The 27,522-nt window shown below is 45.9% G+C and overlaps 1 protein-coding gene across 1 annotated transcript in view; it reads right to left on the bottom strand.

Moving 5' to 3' along the window:
* TMEM178B (transmembrane protein 178B) overlaps positions 1-27,522 on the bottom strand; it is a 366,236-nt gene that overhangs the window by 222,064 nt on the left and 116,650 nt on the right. The window contains exon 2 of the mRNA XM_047095478.1: positions 25,609-25,722. Coding sequence (XP_046951434.1) covers positions 25,609-25,722 — 114 coding nt within the window. The remainder of the gene's footprint in view (positions 1-25,608; positions 25,723-27,522) is intronic.

Below are 27,522 nucleotides of genomic sequence, written 5' to 3'. Positions count from 1 at the left end.
ACAGAGACACATACACACACACAGGCTGAAAACAAACACACAGGGATGCCTGGGTGGCTCAGTCGGTTAAGTGTCCGACTTCAGCTCAGGTCATGGTCTCACAGTTCATGAATTCAAGCTCCACGTTGGGCTCTGTACTGACAGCTCAGAGCCTGGAGCCTGCTTTGGATTCTGTTGCCTCCCTCTCGCTCTGCCCCTCCCCTGCTCTCTCGCTCTCTTTTTCTCTCTCTCAAAACTAAGTAAACATAAGAAAAGAAAAGAAAAGAAAAGAAAAGAAAAGAAAAGAAAAGAAAAGAAAAGAAAAGAAAAAAAGAAAGAGAGAGAGAGAGAGAGAGAGAGAGGGAGGGAGGGAGGGAGGGAGGGAGAAAGGAAGAAAGAACACAGATTTGACAATAGCCACTCAGACACATTGCAGTCATCACTATAGAGTCCTATTTCTAACATGTTCTTTTCAATTCAACCATACCTTATGATATTCTAAAGCAGTCACTGAGCATTTCAACCATGGCTGCTAGGACTGAGACAGTGAATTTTTTATTTGACATAATTTCAGTTAAACTTAAGTCTATATCTAAAAATGAAAGCGACGTAAGTGGTTCTCCACTAAACACAACTTTACTCAGTAGGACTACTTTTCACTTTGCTTCAAGGTCAAATCGATTCATTCTTTGCTGATAAACTAGTTTTATTAATATGGATGTGAATATTTTTTTAAAAACTGATTTGGGGAGGGAGGTACTCATTTTAGTTATTGAAAAACTTTTAGGTAGGTTTGGAACAACTTGAATATATAAATCTACATTTTCCACTGTAAATTTTATGAACTGCAGATATAAATCAAGTATTTCTGATGAAAATTTAGCACCGAAATTCAGAGGTGTTCTAAGTATAAAATAACCACCAAATTTTGAAGACTTAATTTTTAAAAATGTAAAGTAACTCATTGTTTACACTGATCAGCTATTGAAATAAGAGTATTTGGAGTATATAGGGTTAAATGATATCCATCATTAAATTTAATATCACCTGTTTCTTTCCACTTTTTTTAATGTGGCTACCAGAAAATTTTAAATTAGGTATGTGGCTCATATCACATTTCTTTTGGACATCACTATTCTTTTATTTTTTTTTTATTATTTTTTTAACGTTTATTTATTTTTTGAGAGACAGAGAGAGAGCGTGAGCGAGGGAGGAGCAGAGAGAGAGGGAGACACAGAATCTGAAGGAGGCTCCAGGCTCTGAGCTGTCAGCACGGAGCCCGACACAGGGCTTGAACCCACGAACTGTGGGATCATGACCCAAACCAAAGTCGGACTCTTAACCAGCTGAGCCACTCAGGCGCCCCTTGCCCAAAATATTCTTAGAAGTAAAATTCTTACAAAAAATCTTGTCCTCATTTACAACAGAGAAAATCATTGACTTTCTACTTTGGGAAAATGCTTGTGGGAAAGAGAGAACGGTATGTTCGGCTTTTGAGGCCTAATATCCCAGTTATCTTGGGACTTGAAAGTATTTATGCTAATATTAAGTTCAGGTTGTCGCTACTTTGTTGTTCTTGTTTTTCAGTTAATTATAAACTATATCACTCTGGAAACTTGCCCCAAAGTCCAGGTGACCCTGAGCTGAAAACTGACCATGTAGATTTAGAAGCTAAATCAGTAAACACTATAGCAGAAACTTAGAGGCTTCTAGAAGGAAGGTGCCTCCCCTGAATAACTGCCTTAGTATGGCACACCCGAAAAAGATCCAATCCTGTGCTCTGGACATACTTTTGAGTAGTAATGGTAACGAATTTGAATTATTGGCTTCCTGATTCCCCTCAAAATTTTTTTCACTTTTGGGGCACCTGGGTGGCTCAGTTGGTTAAGCGTCTGACTCCTGATTTCAGCTTATGATTCATGAGATGGAGCCCTGCATCGGACTCTGTGCTGACAGCACGGAGACTGCTGGGGATTCTCTCTCCCTCTCTGCCCTTTCCCTGCTCACACACACGCTTGCTTGCTCGCTTGCTCTCTCAATCTCTCTCTCTCAAAATAAAGAAACATTAAAAAAAAAAAAATTTTGCCATTTTTTTCATTGCAGAGGGAGGAGGATAATGGAATTCATAGCAGAAATTGCATTCTAAAGCTGCCAATACAAATAGTAGCCACGAACGACACGTCCTACTGAGCACTGTAAATCTGGCTCGTCCAAATGCAGGCTCTAAAACTTACACTGGATTTCAAAGACCTAGTACCAGAAAATTAAAACCAGCTTATTAAAATTGTTTTATACTGATTATATACTGAAGCAAAATTCTGACTATATTAGGTTTAGAAAAACTCTTATCATTAAAGTTAATTTCTTCTGGTTCTTTTGAAAAAAAAAATGGCAAAATTTAAACCTGTGGCTCACATTTGTGGCTCACGTTATAGTTCTATTGGGACAGTGCTGTTCTCAGGTGACCAACTTCAGCTCCCTAAAAGCAGAAGGGAAATGGCCCACATTCACTCCTGCAGCAGGTGAGGAGGTCATTGGTGTTCTGGAGCGGGACTCCCAAGTCCTATGGATGAGCCTTCCCCCCCCCGCCCCCCGCATCCTGGGCTCCCCCTGATGTAGAGGCTAGAACCATAAAGAAAGCCAAGCTGCCCTGGTGACGCCAGTTCCTACGGAGAAGTGCCTTTGACCAATGGGAGCCACCTCATCCAAGGTAGACCCTTTCCAAACAGTCCCTTGCACCCAATGACAGGGCCATGTGGAGGCACAAAGGCCTAGACCCTGGCCTCAATCTGGGACACTCTGAAGGGCTACCTTAGACCCATAGTTCCCTGTGCCATTGACAAAGGCCTCTGTTGCAACTCCATTACCATCTAGCTGTTCCTGCTGCCCAATCCTGCTTCCCACCCTCCCTCACACCGTACCTCCCAAAAAATTCCCTATGTACAAACTTCCGTCCCAAAGTTAGTGTTCCCCCAAAATTCATATGCCGGACCCCTAATCTGCAATGTGATGGTATTTGGAGAAGGGGACTTTGGGAGATAATTATGTCATGAGGTGGAGCCCCGTGATGGGATTGGCACTCTTCGAAGACAGGAGAGATCGTTTCCTCTCTCTGCCCTCTCTCATATGGGGGCACAGAGAGAAGATGGCCATCCTCAAACCAGGAACTGGGCCCTCACCGGACCAGATCGGCAGACACCTTAATCTTGAACTTCCAGCCTCCGAAACTGTGAGAAAATAAACATGTGTGGTCGAAGCCACACAGTCTATGTATGGTATTTTTGTTACAGCGGCCTGAACTAAGAGAGCCTGCTCCCCAGTAGGCTCACCTAGAACACCCCCAGAAGTGAAGAAAACATTACGGAGAAAGTATACTGTGTGCACACGCGTGACACCCAAATGCACGGTCTAGGAATAAAGTCAGGATATTTGGGTCAGCCACATACAAAAAAGCCGAGCTGCTACAGCTCCCACAGGCTCTCTCAGTCATGCTTATTGTCAAACATCCGTCAGTCTCTGCTTTGTCGTGCACAGAAAAGAAATCCTGACACCCAAGGGCTAACCTACACCCGTACGACTGGTCATCTCACCTAGTTAGAGCCCTGTGCTAATAAGTCCAGAGATAGAGGCTTCAGCTATCCCAAAGAGGCCAATTAATTTCATAGTGTTCTTGACCACAAACCGCACCCCCCTCACCACACAGACTCCGAGCAGCACGCACAACTGTGGGTCTCCGAGTCGGTGCATGGGAACAAGGGCCTCAACCGACACACGCGGTGACCAGGTCAGGTAACTCACACAGGTGCACGCAGGCAGCGGCTGCCCAGCCACCTTTTTCTGCAACCTGCCTGGGTTCACATAGTGCTTCCATCATGAAGAGGAGGCATTTTCCTCCCAGAGGTGGCTCTCGTGGATTCCTGGCCTCTGCTTGTTTTCCCTTTCTCTGGAACGTCAGCTCCCTCCCTGGTCCACAATGGCCCGGACACTTCCGTTCAGCGGCACAAGTGTTTTTCCTACGCTCACACGCATGCTTTCCCCTTCCCTCCCACCTTCCCCTTTGATCTCCTGCACCTCATTGCTGTAGCTTCTCAAACTCGGGAGGGGTTCCGTCAGAGACGCTGAGGAAACTTTCCATGCTCTCTCCCTCTCTATATGAACCCTTCCTGAGATCCTGAGATCAGAGCTCCTTCCATCCTGTTCCTCCCCACACTCCTGGGGACTTCTGGGTGAGGGTGTTTACTTGGCTTGCATCCCAGAGAACATTTGGAAGCCGGAATCAGAGAGCCTCGCTGCAGCTCCAATCAGCTTCTCTCGTGCTCAGCCAGTTCAACTCTTGCCGGTGATTGAACAGAGAAAAATCTCTCTTGTGTTCTTCTGTTTGCTCTCATTAGAAAACCAAACAGAAGGCAAGCTTAGGGAACATCACACACCTAGGACCTGGAAGGCTGAGCTAGATCCAGGACGGCCTGAAGCAGCAGAAAAACAATGTGTGCGTAGGGGAGAATGGAAGCTTCCAAGGGCAGTGACCACACCCATCCTGCTCAGAGTGGCTCTCCAGACTTCGAAAGCCACCCAACAATTTCTTAACGCTCAGTAAAGAAGTATAAAGAGCAGGAGGACCTTCTCCATCATGGGCCCCGAGGAAGTGTGGGGACTGAAATACATAGACAACCGACTTGGCATTAACCTCAGAGGGTTTAGAGGGTTTTTTGAGTTTGGGTTTTGGTAACCATTTTTTTTTTTTTTTTTAACCCTTGGCTAGCCTGTGCATCACAAACACACTTTGAGCACTTTTTAAATTTTTTTTAAATCTTTATTTTTGAGAGAGAGAGAGAGAGAATGAGAATGAGCAGGGGAGGGGCAGAGAGAGAGGGAGACACAGAATCCGAAGCAGACTCCAGGCTCCAAGCTGGTAACACAGAGCCTGACACGGGGCTCAAACCCACGAACCGCGAGATCATGACCTGAGCCAAAGTCAGACGCTCAACCAACTGAGCCACCCAGGCGCCCCACACACTTTGAGCATTTTGTCCTCAACATCCTTAATTTTCTCTGGGCCTCCTCATTACTAAAATGATAAAGTTTGATTAGATGAGCTCAGATGTCACCACTATCTATAAAACTCCACGATGAGATTAATAAGTTAAAAATGAATGCTTTTACTGATGGTTATAAATTCCATTCTGTCTACATATGGGCTGAGAGTACATCGCATAATTTACATCTGACTGTACTTTACTGGAAACTAAAGTTCAAAAGGGAATAAGAACGATGAGTAGCTTTTTCTAGCCTACTGTGGACGCTGCCACGCGGGCACAGAAACCATCCTTCAAGCCAGCATTCTATGCCAACCAAGAAACCGTTATTAACATATTTCTGACCACAATAAATCAGAAAGCTTTAGCCAAGGATTCTGCATTTGGTAGAAGTTATTCCCAGCTTCATGAAAAATCAACCACAGATGAAGACGTGCAAGTAGAAGTCCATTTGGCACAGAAACACTCCAGAACAGTCTAACCAGCATTATTGTAATAATTAATATTAATACATAATTAATGTAAATATTAAAATGAAAATTGGTAAGCCTTCTTTTATACAGTCTTGGAACTGGGTGGCATGTGTTCAGGGAGTGCCAACTCATTTGAATATTTGCCTAATTAGGAAGGTAAATCTGTTGCTCCTGCTGCCAGAAATCACACCGCGCATTTCAAAGCCAAATATAAATGCCTTTTGCATCACCCACTGTTCTGGATTATTCACCTCCCACGTCTGTCCCTCCAGTAGCAGAGACAAAGCAGAACTGACCACACGGTCTCTTCTCGGTCTGTCCTCCGCTCTCTCACCGGGGCTCGGCTCTGCCATACAGAACCGAGTGCAGATGGCACACCACTATTTTGAGGGCAGAGGGTAGGAGATGAACGAAGAACAAAAGGGTTTATTAACTCAAGTGTGGGGAAATATAATGGTCATGCAAACCGCTGGACCAGGTTTTGTATCTCGAGGATGTGGTCCCAAGTGATCCTGATGGAAATGTCTCAGGGCTACACTGGACAAAGAAAACCCTGATGTCCCTGAGTTTTACCCCTCCTTCCTCTCTCCTCCCACCATAAAGCCTTGTGCATTCTCCGTTCTAGCCACATGGGACTCCCGACCGCCGCCCAGACATCTCACCGGCCTCCATGTCTCCAAGACTTTCCTCAAGCTGCTGCATGGGTCTAGAAAGTCTTTGTTTCCTATATCTGCCTGGGAAGTTCTAGCCATTCCCCTCAAGGTCCTATTTGAATACTACCCCCACCTCCAAAACTCACCAGATCATCCCAACTTCATCCTGTGTGCCCTTTACTGAAGTAATTTATGTACGAATATACACACAGCATAAACTGTAACAGAGGACCGAGGCAGCATCTTATTCATATTTCAACCCCCACAATGCACGTTGCAGGCTTCATACAGAACTATGGGTCCACAAGAGGCAGGCTGCAGAAAGGGTTACTGCCCCTTGCTGCCATCTAGACCAGACATTTCTTAGGACCAGTGCTCCTCAGGAGACAAACAGCCTATGCCCTGGGTGGGGGTGGGGGGGGACTGTTCCATCGTTAGGTAGCACATAGGAATAATCTTCAGAGCTTGTTAAAATGCCAAGTCCCAGACTCTGCTTATGATTTTGATTCAGTAGTTTGAACTGGCAAGGCAAGAATTTAGTTTGTTTTGGGGTTTTTTTGCAAGCCCACTCAGATGGGCCTGGTACTGGTGGCCCTGGGATCACAATTCGGGAATTCTGCCCTGGGGAATACTTCAGGTGGGAGACAAAGATGCACACAAAGTAAACCAAGACTCAAAGAAGTTGAACTAAGCTCTGCCAATTTGTCACAAAGGAGAAGTACTTTTCGGTGGAGAACTCACAGGGATACGTGTAACTCCCAACATCCTTTTGACCAGCAAAAGGTATTAAGTCAAAGTGTTCTGGGCTTGCCAAACACTGAGCTCCCTAGAAGTATCTGTGTGGCAAGAGGCTAAGACCCTTCCCTGACAAAACACATACCCAGGGGGACACGGGAATCCCAAAACCCACAAGTCAAACTTCCAACGTCTGTCTGTGCTGAGACACAGAGGAACCGCTGAGAAGGACCAGCCTGAAACAGAGCAAAAGCTACAATGGACCATCACCTTGAGAAACGTTTCCAGGGTTAATATGGAAAACAGGAAAACTTCTTCCTCAGAACGGAGTCTGCCCAGCTGAGAGCAATGTCAAATCTACCCACCACAATTCTGAGCCCACACCATCATGCTTTAGGCCAACACTGCCCTCAACAATTTCACTCTCATGCTTTTCAACTTTTTAATTTTTTTTTAAAGTTTTATTAATTTACAGCACAGGAGGGGCAGAGAGAAGGAGAGAGAGAATGCCTCCGTGCTGTTGGCACAGAGCCTGATGCGAGGCTTCAACTCACAAACCGTGATATCACGATCTGAGCAGAAATCAAGTCAGACGCTTAACCAACTGAGCCACCCAGGTGCCCCTCAACTTTTTTTTAATATGATTTGTTTATTTTTGAGGGGGGGTGGGGAGAGGGAGGGAGGGAGGGGGAGAGAGAGAGAGGGAGGGAGGGAGGGAGGGAGGGAGGGAGAGAGAGAGAGAGAGAGAGAGAGAGGGAGGGAGGGAGGGAGGGAGAGAGAGAGAGAGAGAGAGAGAGAGAGAGAGAGAGAGAATCCCAAGCAGGTTCTGAGCTGACAGCACAAACTGTGAAATCATGACCTGAGCCCAAACCAAGAGTCGGACGCTCAACCCACAGATCCACCCAGGTGCACCTCAACTTCTTTTAATTAATTAAATGTTCTTCATGCCTGTCTGCCAGACATCACACTAAATACTGGGATTAAAACATGAGTAAGACGTGATCCTTGCCCCAGAGTAGAGAGGCACTGCAGTAAACAACCGTAATGGAAAGTAAAAAGCGTGCTGAGAGCAATACATGCAGGAGGGTCACCCAACCCTGGACAGAGAGGAAGGCTGAGACCTCATCTCAGAATCGACGGACTCCTCCAGGATTACCACACGTGAATCAGCACTCTCTCCCTCCCTCTGCTCCAGGTTACCGAAGAACTCTCCAACCCAGGGAACGGACATCCTCTATTTCCCCCTGGTTCTAAGGGAGGGCAGCTTATGGCTGTACCCGGATGAACTCCCCAAGTTTTCTCAACTAGGCCATGAAGTTCCCATGACCAGCTTCCTGCTTCCCAGGGTTTGGTGGATCCCCAAGGGCCTTGGAGAAAGAGGTTCAGGGCCCCTGCTGGGCCTACCCACTGTGAAAGGCAGACAGCTGGAGATCCATGACCACCACAGGGCTGGGGAAAGCTTCCCGGAAGGAGAAGGAGGAACCGAAGTTATAAAAGGACCAAGTCGGGAAGTTGGTCCCCTAAGTTTACACGAGTTAACTGGTGCTACGTTCACACTCCTCCTTTTATTTTCACTAAGAATTAAGTTGAACGGAAAAGCAATGCTCACTAGAGTGTGTGGTCAGTGACCTGAAGCACCACCAGCCACCTGATGGTGGGAGATAAGCCGCTGTGTGCCTCCCACCCAATATATAGGGACTGAAAGGGCTCTTCCTGCCTCCTAGGAGCAGGCCTGGCTTCTGTCTCCAGAGGGGGATGCTGCAGAAGAGGGAGGTACCAGGTCTCGTACAAAAAAAAAAAAAAAAGGGGGGGGAAGAAAGAAATGGCTGGTACTGGGTGCAGAATTATTTCACTAAGCAAGTGTTTATTTATATGACACATCAGCAATTTGTTACATTCTGAGTAACTGCAATCGCTGATTACATTAACGGATCACCTCTAGAAAAGAAATCTAATTATACTTTTGTACAAATTGCAAAATGTAGATAAATGCCAAACTTTCTTCACAGCCCTTTTGTTCTCTCCTTGAGCTCAGAGTTAGAGCTGTGGGTCAGGCTGGCCAAATCACTGCAAAGCAGCCACACACTTGAACGGGTGCTGTCCATTCATTCAACAAATACGCACTAAGCGCCTTGCCTTCTCTGTACGTACCAGCTCCGCTCTAGGCGCTGGAGATACCAGATGTGAACAAAACAAGGTTTCATTCCTCTTGGCATTTCCCCAAGTATCAACCGACTCCAAGAGCCATAAAATGCCAATGTTACCGAACCCATTTAAGCTACTGGACTTCATTTTCTGAGCACCCATTAGGGCTTTGTGCGTCCAATCCAGAAGCTGTCAACCTCTTTAGCCCAGAGAAAGAAACACTAAAAGAGGAAGCAAAGGATTAAATCGGGGGTAGAGGGGGAGGGAGTGGCAGGTTGAAGGGGGGGGAGGGACTAGAAAAGGAGCCCTTGGCTAAGTGGCACACATACTGAAAGGATTAATTTGGAGGGGAAAGAAGAAAATAGGAAAGTAAAGACAAAGAAAATGAAGACAGAACTTGAAAAATGAGAAGCACAAATGGCTAATAACCATTCAACCCTTCTCATGATCACAGAAATGAAATTTTCAAAAATGAGTGACTGTTTCTCATCAAATTAGAATATACTTGAATAAAAAAAGAATTCTCAATGTAGGTAAACTCAGGTTAAGACCAAACCAGCTGGAATTTTCTGGAAAGCAATTTGGCATTACATACCAAGACCCTAAAAAAAAAATACAGGCGTCTCTGGAGCCAATGATCCCTGTTTTGGTTTATCCTAAACAAATGATCAAAACTATTGTCAAAGATTTATGCACAAGGATGATCATTACAGTATTATCCTAACAGCCCCAGACCAGCAAAACATAAACATTTAACCATACAGGAAAGGTTAAGTAAATTATGCGTACTCATATGGTAGACTGTTATGCCATTAAAATTGAGCTTATAGCAAGTTTTGGTGACAAAAGGAAATGCTTATAACTATAAACCAAACTCAGGATACAAAATTATACATAAACTATTATTTACATCATGGAAAGAAATGCTAAAGGATATTTGCACGACAGGCAATTTGTTGCTTGGTGGTGGAATTTTAGATGAGGTTTTCCTGCTCTCCTACACTTCTCTGTCAGATTTTTCTATTATATTTTATTTTGATCAGGAGAAATGAAATAAGTCGATGATAAAAAGAGATCAAATGGAAGGAGGGGTAAACATTCATCTCATGAGGAAGAAAAAGGGACTGGGCAGGTGGTTACAGGGCAGGATTACAACAGAGATTTAAAGGATTCAGATGATAGGCAAATGCTTGCTGCCCAGAACGACCCTTGGGGACAAGCTCTGTTTCAGATTTCCTCTCTCCTTTCAAGATTAACCAGCATTAACTCTAGGTTTCAATCTGTGACAACTGTTAAATAAACTTGAGCTGAGTCCCTGGCACTTAAGTCTCACTTGGTTCCCACCATTTTCAGCCTCCAAGTTGAATCCTAGCCGGTCCTACAAATGTGATACATTGAGCTATGAGAAAAAAAAAAAAAAAAAAAAAAAAAGTTTCAAAAGAACCACAGCCTTTGTCAAAATTATTTGAAAAAATCCTTCAGAGTGGCATCAAGTCCCACCCCCTTCCTGCCCCCCCCCCACCAAAAAAAAAACATAGTAATGACTGTGACCAATTGGCTATAGATGCTTTCTCTGGAGATCCCATCTCACTGAAGGAGATGAATTAGGTAGTCCTGGAAAGCTTCTAGAAGAGGGCCCCATCTGTTCAGCACTTACCTTGTGCACAGTAAACTATAAATACTTAATGACGAGGCTGACGATAACGACTAAGTTGATCAATAGTGAGCATGGAGACAGCATTCCATTTCTATGTACCCCCAGGATGACTGTCAGGGGAATTCAGGAAAACCACCGCATATAAAGGGGACACCTGGCTATTCCTCCCCGACGTTCTTCATTCACCCGTTGGCCATCACCACCCCCACCCCCACCCGTGGCAGCTCAGTTTCCCCAGAATGAGAGCTGAGGTTGTTTTAAGACTCTGTTGAAGTTTCTGGCAGCCGATATGGAGGGTGCCAATCACGTCCTTGCCAGTGTCCCCTGATCATGCAATTTTAATGGGCTCAACCTCAAGGAAGGAAAAAGGAGCCTGGGATCATGGTGAATTATTCACAGCTCCAGTTGGGCAAGGCAGAAGACCCCCATCTTCTGAGAGTAAGTAATAGCCACTCATTGATTCCACCCCGCCTACGATCTCTAGGTGAGAAACCAGTGTTTAAAATTAAAAGATATGAGAAAATCTAACCACCTTCTTAAATCTGAGTTCATCAGTAATTAGTGAATTTGTGAATTGGGTTGCAGTTGACAATTCCATCCTCGACAATAATTTTGAAGAGCCTGGTACATTTAAATTTATTTAAATATAACAAATACATAAGAAAACTAATTTTTATACATTGAAGACCCCCACAGGGGTCTTGCTTAATAAAAAGAATGAAAATGGTTGTTAGCCTTAAGACTACAAGGCCAAAGAGATAGGATTCATGCATTTATTAGATGCCAAAGTTGAATTAGCTTTTGAATGTAATGAGTATGCCTTATTTCCATGTATGGAAAGAGAAATGTAAGCTCCACAAAATACAGTTAATTCTTCCCTATGCTTCTAAGAATGCTCCCTTCCCCATTTTCCATGCCCCTAGTTAGTGCTGATAACTGTTCATGGAGATAAAGACAGCTGCTATATTCTAATGGGGAATGAGTCAGAAACCAACTTGTTCAGACCTTTGCCACACACCTCAGAATTTCACCCCTCCCCCACAAGCACACCAACTCAACAGCTAGCTTCTACTCCTTGTTTGATCAAGTCTCAGATTTCCACTGCTGAGTCTATCCAGACCACGAGATATCAGGTCCGGACAATCACGGAAGTTTCCTCAGGGTCAGAAGCCACCCATCTCCATCCATCCCATACACATTGATAGATCACTTTCCTAAGGCATCCTCAAGTCCTATCGTTCACACCATGAGTTACATAAACTCTAGAAAGCCTCAGTTTCCTCAACTGTAAGACAGATAGAAAAGATACGCTCCTCATAGGACAGTTGGGATTTAAGTAAAAATAATGGCATGCCAGGGCCATAGTACAGCTATGGGCCCATGTGAAGCATTCAACAAGGGTAGTAATTACACCAGAGTACAAGGTCTGTGAGAGGAGAAACCACCTTCTTTCATCTAGTGCCTAGAGTGGTTTCTGGAAACGATAGGAACTCAAGTTTAATGAATGACATATTTTGGGGCCATTTCAAGTGCCACTATTCCTGACCCACTGTCCTGGGCTGAGATGGTCTTTTCCTCCTCTGAACACTGCTAACAGCATTTTGTTTGCCCACGACCCATGGCACCGGTGCTTGCTATCCTAGGTTGCCGTCACTGTTCTAGGTTCTCAAGTAGGTGGCAGGCCCCTCGAAGGCCTCTCTTTCGCTGCCCCATCGTGCATACCACAGGCCTTCAGTCAACACTGGGAATGAAGGTCCTGCCAGGTCATTCCAGGAACAAGCAAAGATGGCTCTTCATTAACCAGAGCTTCAAAGCTCTGACCAGGACTGTAAACACTCAGGATCCAGGTCCTTCTCTTTCAACTTAATGAGGAAATGAAACAGAGTTAGTAATTTTTTTTTTTCTGCACATTTCTGTTAGCTCTGCCAAGCTAAACAGTAACTGGATTTCAGCCCTTAACCATAAATCAGAGGTCCCTTCTCTTGCTGATGTGAAGTAATTTTTACTTCCAGGAAGTGAAAAGATCCCTTTGGGGTAGGAGCTGGTGGCAAGGTGGGATGGGGGAGGGCACAGGCTGGGAGTCCACAATGCAACGCTAGGGTGACATATGGACAGAACCAGACAGGGGCAGCATAAGGGGGTGTGCTGGCTTCAAGTCGGCATTTCCCTTCAACTCAGGGCCTGAAGAAACACGCCCTTTCTTCTGCTATACCCCCAAGAGGATGTGCCCTGAGCTCTGGGAGACAGCTTATGTACAGCTCCTTTTCCTGGTTTCCCTGGCAACTGTGCAGCATCTAGAAGCTCCAGGAGTGAGGTGGTGGGTCAGGTGGCGTGTGGAATACGAACGCTGATGTCATCCCATGTGGGGTCACCTCCACACCCACACCCTTGTTCAGCAGTCTCTCAGTCTCAGAAGGACACACACACACACACACACACACACACACACACACACACCTCTGACTGCTCATTTCTAATTTGGTGCTAGGTGCCCAAGCAAAGAGCCTCAGGGAAATCTTACATAATTAGTCTATTTTATCAATGCGAACTGAGAGGCAGGACTGAGACTGAATGATGCCAAGGCCAAGGATGCTTGCGGTCTCTCTGTTGGGTTCCTGGATTTAGATAAGCCTGCACAAGACATACCATGGGGCATTAATTAATTGTGTATCAACAGCTGGTTATGGACTGAGAACAAGAGACCAAGGAGGAGTCTGTGCCTGCCACCCCATTGAGGGTGTCTGGTTCGGGGGACCCAGCCTGACATGCAGAAAGAAGGGAGGCGGTAAGACCATTCAGAGGCAAACCGCCCAGAAAGTAGAAAGACAGTCTCCAGCTTTGAAATGAGTTCCGTGCTAAATCCTCATTTGTAAGTCAGTTATTTAGAATTCAGAACCCATTTCCAGAGAAGTCATGTCTGTTATAAATGATTGGGTTTCTAGGCTAGTCCACAAAAGCCTATTTAACTCATAATGTAGATTAAATACTATACATTTACAATGAAAAGCAATAGAAAAAAAAAACTGTTGTGATACCAGTAATTAAATGGAAAAAAAAAACCAGAGGGGAAAATAAATAGCGTTCTTCATTTCTTTTGAACACTGGAGCTCTTGCGAGGAGGGGTAGCTAGCCTGGAGGCTCATGGGGAAGGGTCTTCACTTACTTTAGGTAATGGGGGGAGGGTATCACTGACAGTAGAAAGCAGGAGAGGATGAAGTAGGGCTGTCCTGTAGGATAATGAAATTAAGAAAACATACTTGGGAAAACAGAGGGGAGGAGAGAATGTGAGTAGACGTGTCCAATAAAGGTAAGGGCTCCTTGGGGTGAGGAAAGGGCCTGAATTTTGCAGCCAAAAAGGCCTGGGCTCTAGTTGCACCGCTGTCTCTTATCCACTACAGCTGTGGGTGAGATGGTCCATTGGAGTCTCAGTTACCACATTGGCAACCTCAAAGAATTACCTCAAACACCTACACACCACATACCATGTGCACTGCCCAGAACCCCCATCTTGGAAGGATTTATTGCCCCAGTTCTGAGAGGGCGATTGGCCATCAGGGGTCAGCCCCTCTGGGGATTACTCAGAGAGCTGCAGGCCCAAAGCTACCCCTATTATGGTAGCCCACATCCAAGAAGTAACTAGGGTGGGAAGATAAGACTTAGCCACCTCTACCCAATTCTGGAAAAACTGAAGGGCCAATTGTAGAACTAGAGCCCTGTTGGGAGGGAGGGGTCACTGGGCCTGCATTATAGCTTGACTTCTCCCTCTGTCAAACCCGGCTCTGTCCCCTTCCTTACCACAGAAATGGGCCCTAAGGGCACTCATTAATGAACCTCCTCCTGCAAAACTCCCATCTCAAAATCTTCCTGGGAAACCCAACCTGCAACAACCTGGCCCAGATTCGGCATGGGTAATGATGAGATCCTTTCCCTGTTACCTCTCTTTACCTGCACATGGTACAGACCAGCAGAAAAGCCTACGAACACCCCAATTAGCTCTGTGATTGGGGCTTCTGGGAGCCCAAGGGGAATGTGGCAAGTAAGGATCTGGGTGACCTGAGGGAATGTGCATTCCTATCCCCCTGAAAATGGCTGGGGCACACAGAAAACCTGTAAGGTTTTGTTTTTAACGTGTAAATGTTCATAATTAATAGTTTACAATTTACCTTGTCCAATATGGTAGCTGCCGGCCATGTGTGATAATTTAAGTTAAACAGACATTCAGTTGCTTAGTTGCACTACTCCTAATTCAAGAGCTCAACAGTCAGATGTGGCTTAAGACTAGCATATTGGGAAATGAAGATTTATAGATCACTTCCATCATTCCAGGAAATTCTACTGGATGGAGTGTTGGTTGGAATGTTGAATTACAAAGAATCTAAGAATGTTTTAATTGTAGTCTATACCAACCTTCCATGGAAGACTCCTAAGATAGATATGGAGACAGAGGGAAGCAAGACATGTAACACGTTATTTTTGGCTAAGACTTAGCTCCACTTCCTACCTTCTACACACAGAATTATAGTTTTACATGAGCAAGGCTGAATTCCATGGAGAACTACTTTAGGTAAGCCTGAATTACTCAGAACCAGGCAAGTCTCTTGGCCTACTATGACCTCCAAGCTCAAGCCAGAGTCCATATCAGCAAAAGTCAAAGAAGAATACAAGTGGCAGAGAACATCAGCCTCAAAGCCTAACTCCAGCAGGGGTCAGCTTCCAAAATAATATCAGAGGACCCAACATTTTAGCTCAGCCTGGTAACTCCATGACTAAGACGATGGCCAAAAGCATGTCCTTAAACCTGATCAATTTATGCACCCTTTCTTCTTAGTCATGAACAGAGAAATGTGGGGATTGTTTGTCCCAGCAGCCAACACTGCCAATCACTAAATATGACTTGATGAGCAATGCCAGAGTCTTGGACTCAGAAGTGCTTCTTAATGTCTCAGGTGACCCTACTTTACCTTCTCAGGTAAGGTAATGTCTCAGGTACTCCACCTTACCTTCACTTTGGATCTGGTTCTTGCCTTCTGCCCACTCCATGGACCTTATACTTCAGATCCTCACTGCTTCCCTAAAACCCCTGTTGTTAGGATTCAAGTTCCATCATCTTCCAATGGTCATGGCTACAGAACACTTCTACCAATTCTCATGCCCATTCCTGACTCTCAAGGGGACTCAGGCCAGGCAGAACTATAACTCAACTCTCACCCAACTGGTAGGTTATAAGCTATCTTCAAGGCCAACCTATCTCCCTGCAATTCTTGTTTCTCCTTGGTTGATAACACAGAATGGCAGAATCCATGACCACAGCCAGCACCACCCCATAGCCCATAATGGGCACTGAGTTGAAAATAAGGAGTATATTTCCTCCAGAATAGGAATATGACACCTCCCCCTCAACCCTAACCACATCACTATCCTTTTTCTAGACCCTCCTCCTTGCCCAATATCCCCAACACTCTGGAAGTATCCACGTTGGGGATATATTTTTTCACTTCAGACATAGAAAGGCATCTGATCACAGTACAGACTGAAAATTGTTGCCTCCCTGAGAGGCAGGGCTGGGCTACAACAGTCAGGAGAATCATTTCCGTGCTCCCCTCAACAATTTCAGTACAAATGTACTCACAGTGTATTTATCTTCAGAGCTCTGAAAATGTTACTTCTTAGACACTTAGTATGTAAATCTTCTTTTAGAGACTCCTGTTACTGTCTAAACTACATTCTTATCGGACACAACTGATAAATTAGAGGGCTGCTTCTGCTACTGGTATCCCACTGAGGATCCCAAACATGGATGATTTTCTGCTCTGAAATTCCTTTCACAATATGCCACACTGTTGCCATTCAGCACATAATACTCTCAGCCACTTTCTACTCCCACACTGTGAACACCTGATGCTCCCATCACATACACCTGTGCAGACAGCAAACCTACAACAGATCCATTCACCCGCACAGCCTGTGTAGAGTTCATTAGAAAAGCCCCCAAGTCCACAAAATGCCATTTTAGAGCTTTTCCCCCACATCCTACGGGGATCTCAATGCCTGACACAACTCTGCATTCCAATAATAATAGCACCTAATGCTGCTTGGTATCAGGCTTTCCAGAGTTACCGACTGATTTCACATGAATCATTTCATTTAATTTAAACTTTATAATAACTCTCAAGACAGGTATTATTACCTCTGTTTTACAGATGAGCGTATTGGGCTTAAAACACTTACATAGTTTGCCCAGGGTCGTATGCTTAAACAGTGACAGAGCTAGAACTCAATCCAGTGTCCCCAAGTTGCAGTGGAGCCTGAAGCTGGTTGCTGAAGGAAAGAGGACGTTGGAGATACAACAAAGAGGTTTCAGGCTAGATGTCAGGAGGATGCTAATAACACATAATGCAGAAAGATGGGCAAAGAAAATGCACCTCACCTCTAGAAATAGATGACATACATACATACATAAAAAAAGAATGGGGCGCCTGGGTGGCTCAGTCAGTTAAGCGTCCAACTCTTGGTCATGATCTCACAGTCTTGAGATCGGGCTCTGCACTCGGTGTGCAGCCAGCTTGAGATTCTCTCTCTCCTTCTCCCTGTGCCCCTCTCCCCCACTCACATTCACACATGCTCTCTTACAATCAATCAACCAATGACAAGGAATACACAAACAGGTTACAAGTCCTGCTTCTGTGGGAGAGGTTATGCTAGATGCAACATTTCCTCTCCTGATTCCCATCCAGAGCCCACTCCTACTCTGTCCTTCCCTGAGCTTTCAATGACCACTGCAGCCCCACCCATGTCCCCAGACCAAGAGTTCCCAAACTTCAGAGATCCTAGTTCAATAGGCCTGGACTGGGGCCCACAAATCCACATTCTAAGGAGTTCACAGATGATGGTCCATGGACCACATTTGAGTAGCACTGGTCTGGACTCTCATAGGACCTTTACCACAAAATACAGAACTTGATTACTTTTTCTGCTAAGCCATTCTGATGCCCAGATGCCTCTCACATACCCTCCTCATAGTCCTACCATCTTCAGAATCAGTCTCACCCCCAAAGCCCAGGACCAATCCTCATCACAGTTTGAGACTGCTGCTTTTACTAAAATGATCTCCTATCTTATTCAAGGCGTGGTACCCCTGATCCGTGTATCCCAGATATTAAAAGTAGGTTTTTCTCAACCACTATTCTCTATTTCTTAAATATTCTTTTAATGTTAATTTATTCTTGAGAGACAGAGAGAAAGAGACACACACACACAGAGAGCTGAGCGGGGAAGGGACAGAGAGAGAGAGGGACACAGAATCCAAAGCAGACTCCAGGCTCTGAGCTGTCAGCACAGAGCCCAATGCGGGAATTGAACTCACGAGCTGTGAGATCATGACCTAGTCAAAGTCGGATGCTTAACCAACTGAGCCATGCAGGCACCCCTGTTATTCTCTTTTTTTTTTTAATTTTTTTTTCAACGTTTATTTATTTATTTTTGGGACAGAGAGAGACAGAGCATGAACAGGGGAGGGTCAGAGAGAGAGGGAGACACAGAATCGGAAACAGGTTCCAGGTTCTGAGCCATCAGCCCAGAGCCTGACGCGGGGCTCGAACTCACAGACCGCGAGATCGTGACCTGGCTGAAGTCGGACGCTTAACCGACTGCGCCACCCAGGCGCCCCTGTTATTCTCTTATTCTAACTCACTAAAGCTCTAGATTTCCTATAGAAGTGGGACCTGTAGAAAGCATGTAGCCCTGAACCCCCAAAGTAGTACCCACTGTATTCATACCTACTGACCCACTGCCATAATGGCAAGTGTCTGCTGCTCAGACATACACACCTCATCCAACCCATATTCACTGTTGTTGAGCTATCCCTGCACACTGGAATACTCAGTTTCTGGTTTGGTTCCTCCCCCTCCCTGTTACAGCTTGCCTGGACAGTGAGCTCTGACAGTCTTGGCTGTTGGAAAGAAGAATCACAAGCCCTAATGAGCTTTCTTTTCAGCACCTACAGCGAGGACAGCTCCCCCAAAGGAGGCAGATCCTAGATCCCCACATTCTCCTTGCTGTCAAAAACAGGCCATGCCTTCACGGGATGGTACTTGGGGCTTGGATTTTGCTTTTATGCCCTCTACAATGAAATCTTGCTGACTTAAGTGTGGAATTCGGGACCCATGATGTGTGCACGGCAGCAGCATCAGCCTGCACACTATGGGTAGTCAATAAACATTAAGCAACAAGCAGTCTGATCCCTTGCCAACTTGGCACCTGGAAATAGATCATCCAATTTGGAAAGCAGAATACCTTTTAATATCCCCTCCAGCACCTAACATGGGCCTTCTCGAAGAACAGGTACTCCATGAATATTGAATGAGTAAATGAACGAGTGGACGAGGTGAAGTCAGTGGGGTGGCGCCCAGATCTCCTTTGTGGTGTCCCTATCACTACGCTCGGCCGGAAGAAAACAACTTCCAGTCAGCAGAAGCTGAGAGAATGCCTCTAGGCCAGACTTCCAACTAATTCCCAGCACAAACTTGAACCTGTACATTCGGATGAATTGTGGTTGAAAACCGCAATTACACCAGCAGAAGCGTTCTCAGATTTGTTTCACTATATGGATCGTTGGCCCATCTTTAACAGAAAGGTTTGTACCTTACTCTACCCCACCTTTTACTCCAGGCTTCCTTCCTTCCTTCCTTCCTCCTAAAGCCACGGCGAAATAAACCCTCACCTTGTCCGCTCCATTCCCGTCTGACCCTCAGCCAGGCCAGCCATCTAAGCAGACGGGATTGACAGCTGTAGATGCATCGTGATTTTAAGTATCTCCATACTACTTTTAACCACCTCACTGTTTCCTTTGGGTTAGGTCTTATGAAAAATAAAAATGCTATCTAGAAAAGTAATCCAAGAAAACATGAACACCTTAAGCACAAACAAGTTCATCAAATTTTTGACAGGCAGGGGAGGCTGTGAAGAAAAGGTGGGTTCTGGCAGGAGTTACGAGGGCAAGGGCAGGTTATCAGTGCAAGATCACATGAAGGGGTTTGTGTTCTCTGCCTGGCTTGCTGCAGAAAAACCGCTGGAGCTCTGGGGGGGTGCGGGGGGGACAGGCACGGAGCAGCCTGTGGGTATCCTCAAAAATTTACAACATCCTCTGCAAGGGCTAGGAGGGGCAGGGAGGCAAAGATGGTTTGCAAAAAGCAAAGGCTTTAGAATACCAAGTGACATACGGTGATGCCCTGATGATTAAGTTTCTGTGCGAACAAGCCTTCACAATGCTGGGGATGGTTTCTTGCTAGTCATGACCCCCATGGATGCCAGTCTTGCAAGCAAAAGGCAGCTCACAACAGACTGCACACAGTAAGAGCCTCACACTGGCTGGGCTCAGATGTGGATGCAGGGGAAGGAAAATGGCTGACGCCGCAGGGGACCTAAGCTTCTAACGTCTGGGATGTTTACCTCATTAGGCTGTTTTACATAACACCAGCCAAAAACAGAAAGGAAGTAATAGCTGGAGGGAGTCCGCTGGAGTTCAGACCTGGATTCTAAGTCTCAGATTCCTCCAAGGCCAAGGTGAGACCTCTAGGCAGCCCATTTCTCCCTAGCTTGGTTACTTTGTCTGCAAAGGAGCCAGTACAATGCAGACTGGGCTCCTAGGAGGAAACCTTGAGCCACTCTCTGAGGGGCATGGCAGCAGATGTGAATAAAGACGTAGTTGTCATTGTTATAATTACCGTTGTTTTATTTTTAACCCAAACCCCTTGGTCTACGACATTGATCTTGTGACCAGGGATGGCTGGGAAAGGAGGGACCAGACATCCAGGGAACTCCTGAGCTTGGAGCCCAGAAGCCTGAATGGGAGGAAAGTCCAGAGGGTAGATGAACAAGCTAGTCCAGGAGCTGCCAGGGAGTCCACTGGGAAAGGAAAAGCCAAGTGCCATCAGGCAAGGAGCCAGCCTAAGTCCAAGTCCAGAAGGCTGAGGCCAGCAGGGAAGAGCAAGAAGCAGCCTAGGGCACAAGAGGTGGGCATGACCTGGGGATGATAAGAGGGAGTCAAGCAGCAGCAGCAGGGAGACTAGGGTCCGGGGGCAGGATGCACTAATTATGGCAAGAGGAGAGGGTGTAGAAGAGGCAAGAGGAGGGATCAGGTAGGGCTTGGCCAAGCAGACTTAAGGGCTCTGCCCTGAGATCCACACCAGAGCAGCAGGACAGACTGAGCTTCTCACCATATACCAGCCTGGGTGGAGGTTGGCCTGCAAGACCGAGCTAGGCTACAGGCCCCCCGACCCCACCCCATCCCCCCGCCATGGGCAGCCTTGGAGACAGGAAGCCAGGTGTGTCACTCAAGGGTCTACACTGGACAAGACACTTGTGTATTTGTATTTCTCCTCCCCTTCAGCACATCCACTGAAATGTCCTTGCTCCTTTACAGTCTCAGGCTCCATCTCTGTCCGTCCGTCTCCCTCCGCTATGGCCCTTCCTTCCTCTCCCTCCCTCCCTCCCTCCCTCTTTAACTACAGATCTTATTTCTCCCGATCCCACTCTGTAGAGCTACTGTGTGAGCGTGTTCGTGTGTTGTTGAAGGAGCATCCTCAGGAGGATGGGGGAGCGGGGATGTCGGAGATCATTCCTCCTTCTCTTTCCCTCCCTGGCCAGCTGGAAATGTGCCGTGTGACCATCCGACCTAATTAACTGAACTTTCAGACTTGACAGAAGGAGGCTTTAAAAAAAAAAAAAAAGCAAAACAAAAAACTCTAGCTTTCTTGGCTCTTAGCCTCTTGAGAGATAAGGGAAAGGATCTGATTGCAGGGAAGTGGAGTCCCAGCTCCCTGATTCCGGCTGCCAGGGGCAATCAACTGTGAGCTGAAAGCTCCATCTTGAAAACCCCGAGTGGAATGAAAAACCCTGAGCACACGAGAACAGAGACTCAGGAGTCCTAGGGCCCAGACTGGGTGGGAAACTCAGCAGCAGCAAAGCAGAGATCAGAGGGGAAGAAAGGGTCACCCTTCTCACAACTTCCGCTGGACGCCTGCCCTGCATCCCCCAGGCAGGCTCCTCCTTCGTGCCACCCGCCGGCCTCCCCAGGGTCGCCTGGTACAGCTCCACCCTGTGCCAGCTCCTTCTTGCAGAAGCACTGATGTCTCAGTGACATCTTCCCAGACCCTGCTCCCTCAGCCTCCTGGGGCCACCCAGGGTCCCCTCCCCGCCACCTCCCCTTTCCCTGCCAATGGCCACGTGCAGGCCTCCAGCTAGGCCACGAGGGCATGCCAAAGGGACGCCAGTGGCACACAGAGCAAAGGCAAAGCCACTTGGGATGGCTTCAGGGGCCTCTGGAGGCTGCAGGACACATAATTCTCCTGACAAGGGCTCTAATCTGAGACTCAACTGTGGAGCATGAAAAGCCTGTGGGGATGTTTTCTAGTGAGAAGAGGAAGCAGTGCTCTTTAAGGTGCCAGTCTGCCTTCCCTGACCACTGCTAATCTGATTTTGTCATATTCAAAACATAAAACCAGACAAAGTATCCGGAGAGTGGCAATGCCAACCTCGTCTCCTGCAGCCACTGTTCCCATCCTCATTGGCCCGGCGACATTTGCTGTCCTGCTGCAGCCCTTGAGGGGGGTGGGGGCAGGAGGACCTGGATCAGAAGTGTAGTGTACCCAGGGTGCATGGGGGCTGGACAACCGCCGCTCGGTGTCACTGGCACCTAATGGGAGGGTAGCCGGTAGATGGGAGGGCAAGTGGGCTGCCCCAGGCGGACTGTCAGGCCTGGGCAGAGTAAGGGGACAGTCCCAATTCCAGAAGGAGTTCTGCCTTCTCCTGGGGAGGTCTGACCAGGGTGGGAAGGTGGCCAGGGCGGAAAGGACAAGCACACACAGTACCTCACCACTGGAACCTCAGAGACCACCACCTCAAACACACACACACACACACACACACACACACACACACACACACACACATTGGACTCTGACCCTTATTCCCCACAGTGGCTATTATCTCTTTACACTTGGATTTATAAGCCTAGTGACCTACAAATAATTTTATTCTTTCACCTACTATTCACTTGACCATGAAGTCAATGAGCTCTCGGCCAAACAGTTAAGCCTGCCACTGCTGGGGTTCACTCTTCAAAAACCACAGCACAGTTTTAAGCCAAATTGTGCTTTTCCTATTTGAAAAAAAAAAAAATCCCCACATCAATGGGTGATAACCACATGCAAATTCCTAGTGAAAAATGCATAACTTCAGTTTAACCAAAGTCCAAAATATTTGCCAGTTGTTTCAGAAAAAAATAAATTTAATTTCTCGCCTTTGTCAAATACTACTACTGAGAAAAGTTATAGAGAGTAAGATATTTTTGTCAAATTTCAAAATGATAACCAACCTAGTATCAAATGAAATTATTTTATCCCATTTGTAGTATTAAAGAGTACAGAACTCTCTAATAAGAAATCAGAGTCTGATTTTTTTTTTTTAATTTCCAAAGCTTGATCGTAGGGGTTTGCAAGTCTTTGTAGTTTCTGCTTTATTTCAAAGGGGGCTTATGAGCCCTTTTCCCACCTCGTATCAATACCTGACCTTTGAAGATTAAAACTGACATTAACTATCCTTCCCCATTATGCCAGCATTGCCAATTATACTCAGCACCAACTTCAGATGTTACATCTGAACTAAAAACAGCCCTGGCTAAAAATAGCCGTCATCGGTGACAGGAATGGCCAGTGTTTTCTGCCTGCTTAATAATAGCCCATTAGGCTACTGTGTGAAACAGGCAGATGAATCCCTCACCAAAGAGGATCTCCCGCTTCACCCACCATGGGATGCCAAAAACTGCTGCCTATCAGTTGCTGAGATAGCTTTCATCGGTTAAAAATAGATCTGTTCACAAGCATGAGCTGCACACTACATTTGCAGAACCCAACGGCACGACACAGTTTTGGAACAAGGACCCCAGAGACACTGGACTCAGAGAAGATTCCACAAACCGTAGCATTAGCCTCCTCTCTCCATCTTTGCCAACACTATGGGACAATTTCGGCGATGCTGCGGTAGATAATCTATTTGAAATCTACCCTGTGCAGCCAATAGCATCCTTCTGGGTTTCCCTCAAAATGCCTCCATGCAATCTACACTAAAATAATTCTCCTTCTTGCTGAAAAACTACCTTAATTGCTTAAAACAATTATACTGTATTGTAATTATCACACTACCTTGTAATTATTTGCTTTGTGAATGTGTCTCTCCCCCTCCCCCGCCTTTCTCCACCTCCAGATGTGAGCTCTTTGGAAGAGTTCCCTGTGGCCTCAGTATCCACTATGTGCCTGGTACATTGAAAAAAACTCAGTAGCTTGGGTTGAATGAGTAAATATGAACCGAAGCTTTGCCAAGCACTTCTTCCTTCTCCGATCCTGTTATGACCCCCATAACTTAAGTGATATTTAAGTGGTTATTCAACAAGGCTTATCACGAATCTTGAACATCTACTATGGGCTTCTGTTACAGTAGACCAAGGTAAAGCAATCATTTTAGTCATTTATGTATTTGACCCCATAAGTATCTACCTCCAAAAAAGAAATTAACAACCCTGATTATGAGTATCTCTAAGGCAAATCTCACATTAAAATTAAGGAAGTATGTGATTTGCCTACCTCAGTATCTAGTACATGGGAATGCACTTGGAACATTAGCTCTGTCCCCATGCTCTGGTTAGTATCTCTAGCAATGTCAAAGCCTGAAGGCAACAATTTGTTAACGCCTTCCCAGCCACTGATACCTTCCCTATCATTTCAGGCCAGTGGCAGTAATAATCATCTAGACACATGGTCACAATCTTCCCCTTCCTTCCCTCCCCCCCTCCAAAACCAATGAATCATTGCTCTGGTTTAATTTTACTTGTCTCTCCCACCTCCCTATGGTTGTTTGATTAAAGCCAAACTAACAAGTGGAATATGCCCAGTGGAACCCATGCATGCAAAAAAATAACTGGGCAACAATAAAGGGAAGAAAGAGGTCTTCACCCTTCTTCTAAGCCAATGAAACAATTTAACCAACAATATAAGACCCTCCTTTTTTTAGCCTTGTGACATTATCCGGGGGGGAAACTGCAATAGGAAAGAACCGACAAATTCAAGAGAGGCAGCACAGAGCTTAAGAATAGTAAGAATGTGTTCCCATGAAGAGCTATGCCAGCAGCAAATGAGAACATCCCTGACACAGACAAGCAGGATATCCCCATGGAACAGAAAAATAAAAATCGGCAACTGTTTGCTCATTAAGCCATCCTCCTATCATGATTTAAGTCTCAGAGGGTCCCTGACCAAGCAACTCCCTAAACAATGGAGGCAGATATTCTGATCTTTGCTGAGTCATCACATGCGAACTGGGTCCCAAAGACTCTCATTCTTGGGAAAACAGAAACATGTAAGTCGAGGACGAGATCCTACCCCTTGGCAACCCACCCAGATGCATACTGCCAACGCTTTGCAGTATGCAACCCCCAGCTGGCCTCGCCAGGTAGAAAGGATAACACGAGGGATTTTACAGGTTGCCATGATAATACTCCAAGCAACTCGGAGACACGCTGAAGTTAGATCCCAGGAGCTGGTTTTGTTCGGTAGGTGAAATCTAAAACGTCTACCTGGGTAATGACATAAGATTACTAATCGTTGTCTGTTGGTTGTTTTTTCGTTTCTTGGGTTGTTTTTGGGGGGTTTTCATTTTTAATTTTAGAAGCAAACTCTTTAAATCTAACGCAATCAAAACCAACTGAGGCAATTCTGAGCCCCAGGCATGGACAGTTTAAGGAATTACCATCCTGCTCTGAGACTGTCCACACGCCTAAAAGGTACACCCATACTGTCCGGAACAAGCTGTTGATGGGCATCCAAACCTCCGTGACCTCCAAAGGTCACCACCAAAGAAAGAAACTCAGGTGTACTTACGAAGGGCGTGCCACTCATCCTGACGGATGGTCTTCGTGATGTTGAAAGTGAGGTTCCTGGGGATGGTGGCTGAGGAGTAGTGGTATTTGATGTATGTGCATCGTTCAATTTCTCCTGGCAAAGAGAGACAGGAAATCAAATATTAATGAGGCGGCAACCATGTCTGGGCAGTTTCTGGGATCCATTTTTCTGTCCTGAGGAAAGAGACCGGTTTCATATTAGGCCTGGTGACACCTATAGTTTAGACAAGGCAGTAACTTTAACCCCAAAAAGTAAGGCCTACTCTTAAGAGTGTAGAACTGAAGTCAAACACCATCGATTTAGACAGAAAAAAATACCTCTCTGGCATCATTCAGAGATGGGAAGAGTCAAAGTTTAGGCCAATCGAAGCTTGCTAAGAAAGTAGTGCCCGTGGTTTTTTTAACCTTAAGAAAATCAACTTTCAAGTCACGGGAAGAGATTCGGCATCAAGAGCCAGTAACAAGGATGCCTGTTCAGCCAGTTAAGTGACCGACTTCAGCTCAGTCATGATCTCCTGGTTCGTGAGTTGGAGCCCCACGTCAGGCTCTGCACTGGGGGTATGGAGCCTGCTTGGGATTCTCTCTCCCTCTTTCTCTGCCCCTCCCCCATTTGTGCAAGCTCGCTCTCTCTCTCAAAATAAATAAATAAACTTTAAAAAAAAGAGAGAGAGAGAGAGACAGTAACACTTTGTACCCATAGACTGATACAGAACAGGCTTTGCTTTAATGAGGTCATCTGTGCCTGTAGCACACACGACCTTACGGAATGGTGAGCCACAGAGGCCTCTTCCCTCTTCTCTCTCCCATGTCCTAACCTCATCTCTGAGTACAAAGCACTCAAATCAATGTCCATCTCCTTGAACCAGCCTCTTCTTCTCAAGCGTTTTGGAAAAAAAATCGGGCTCCTTCACACACTCAACACCTGGTCCAGTAGAACCTTTACTGCTAAGTTAGCAAGGCATGCTTTGCTAGTCAATTATCAAAGTAAGTCTGTATCGTGGAGCAGAGTGTTCCAAAGTGTGGTCCGGGGACATCGGCATCCTCTGGGAACTTGCTAGAAATCCAATTTCCCAGACCCAACCCTAGACCTGCTGAACCGAAAACCCAAAGGTAGAGCTGCAATCTGAATTTTAAGAAGCCCTCCAGGTGATTCTGTTGTGCACCTAAGTTTGAGAACCACAGCCTCTGAGAATCTAACAGAATTACCAACGTATTCATTCATAAATCCACCACGTTTGCAAATTCCCAAAGAAAGGAACAACTGGAGGGGTCCCTTCCTTGCTACCTTTGGTCTCCTGCAGCCATGTTGGCTGATGCTTGCATATCTGAGGGATATTGAAACCCAGTGTCAGGGATCGCAAAGAATCCGGAAAGAAGGGATTTTTAAAGTTTAGGGGTTTTAAAATTTGGTTTTGCACCCGAATAGATTTTGATGGTAATCCATTTTGCACCCCACTGATTTTCAATTTATAAGTGGTGGCACGTGATTGAATCTCTTGACCCCCAGCTCACTGTCAGCAGGGAACCTGGCAGTCGGTGGAGCGCAATCATTTAGACGGCGCCTCTCGTGAAACCGATGCCTTATCGTAAATCATATCTGGCCAACTGCCCAACTGCCAGTTATTGGCAGACACGCCCCCAATGGGACAGACACTGTTCAAAGAGCCAAAGTTTGGGGGAAAGTGTTGTACATGCTTTTCCTTTAATTTTTCACTTTCTCCACCTTTGTCCCCTTAGCTTATAAGTGTCCTGAAGTCCCTCACATATGCCCCCAGCATTCACCCTGACCACATCCCCAGTCTTCCTTCTTCCCTAACTTCCTATCTTCCTATGCCTCTTGGAAAAGTGGTCTATCAGACCACCTCAAGTCGCGCTCATACCTAAACCCACGTGC

The sequence above is a fragment of the Lynx rufus genome, unplaced genomic scaffold, assembly GCF_022079265.1.
Source record: "Lynx rufus isolate CCGP_SWC_20201006 ecotype Redwood Valley unplaced genomic scaffold, mLynRuf1.p SCAF_4, whole genome shotgun sequence".
NCBI classification, from domain to species: domain Eukaryota; kingdom Metazoa; phylum Chordata; class Mammalia; order Carnivora; family Felidae; genus Lynx; species Lynx rufus.
The sequence above is the reverse complement of the archived record's forward strand: the minus strand, read 5'-3'. Positions and strand labels throughout refer to the sequence as shown.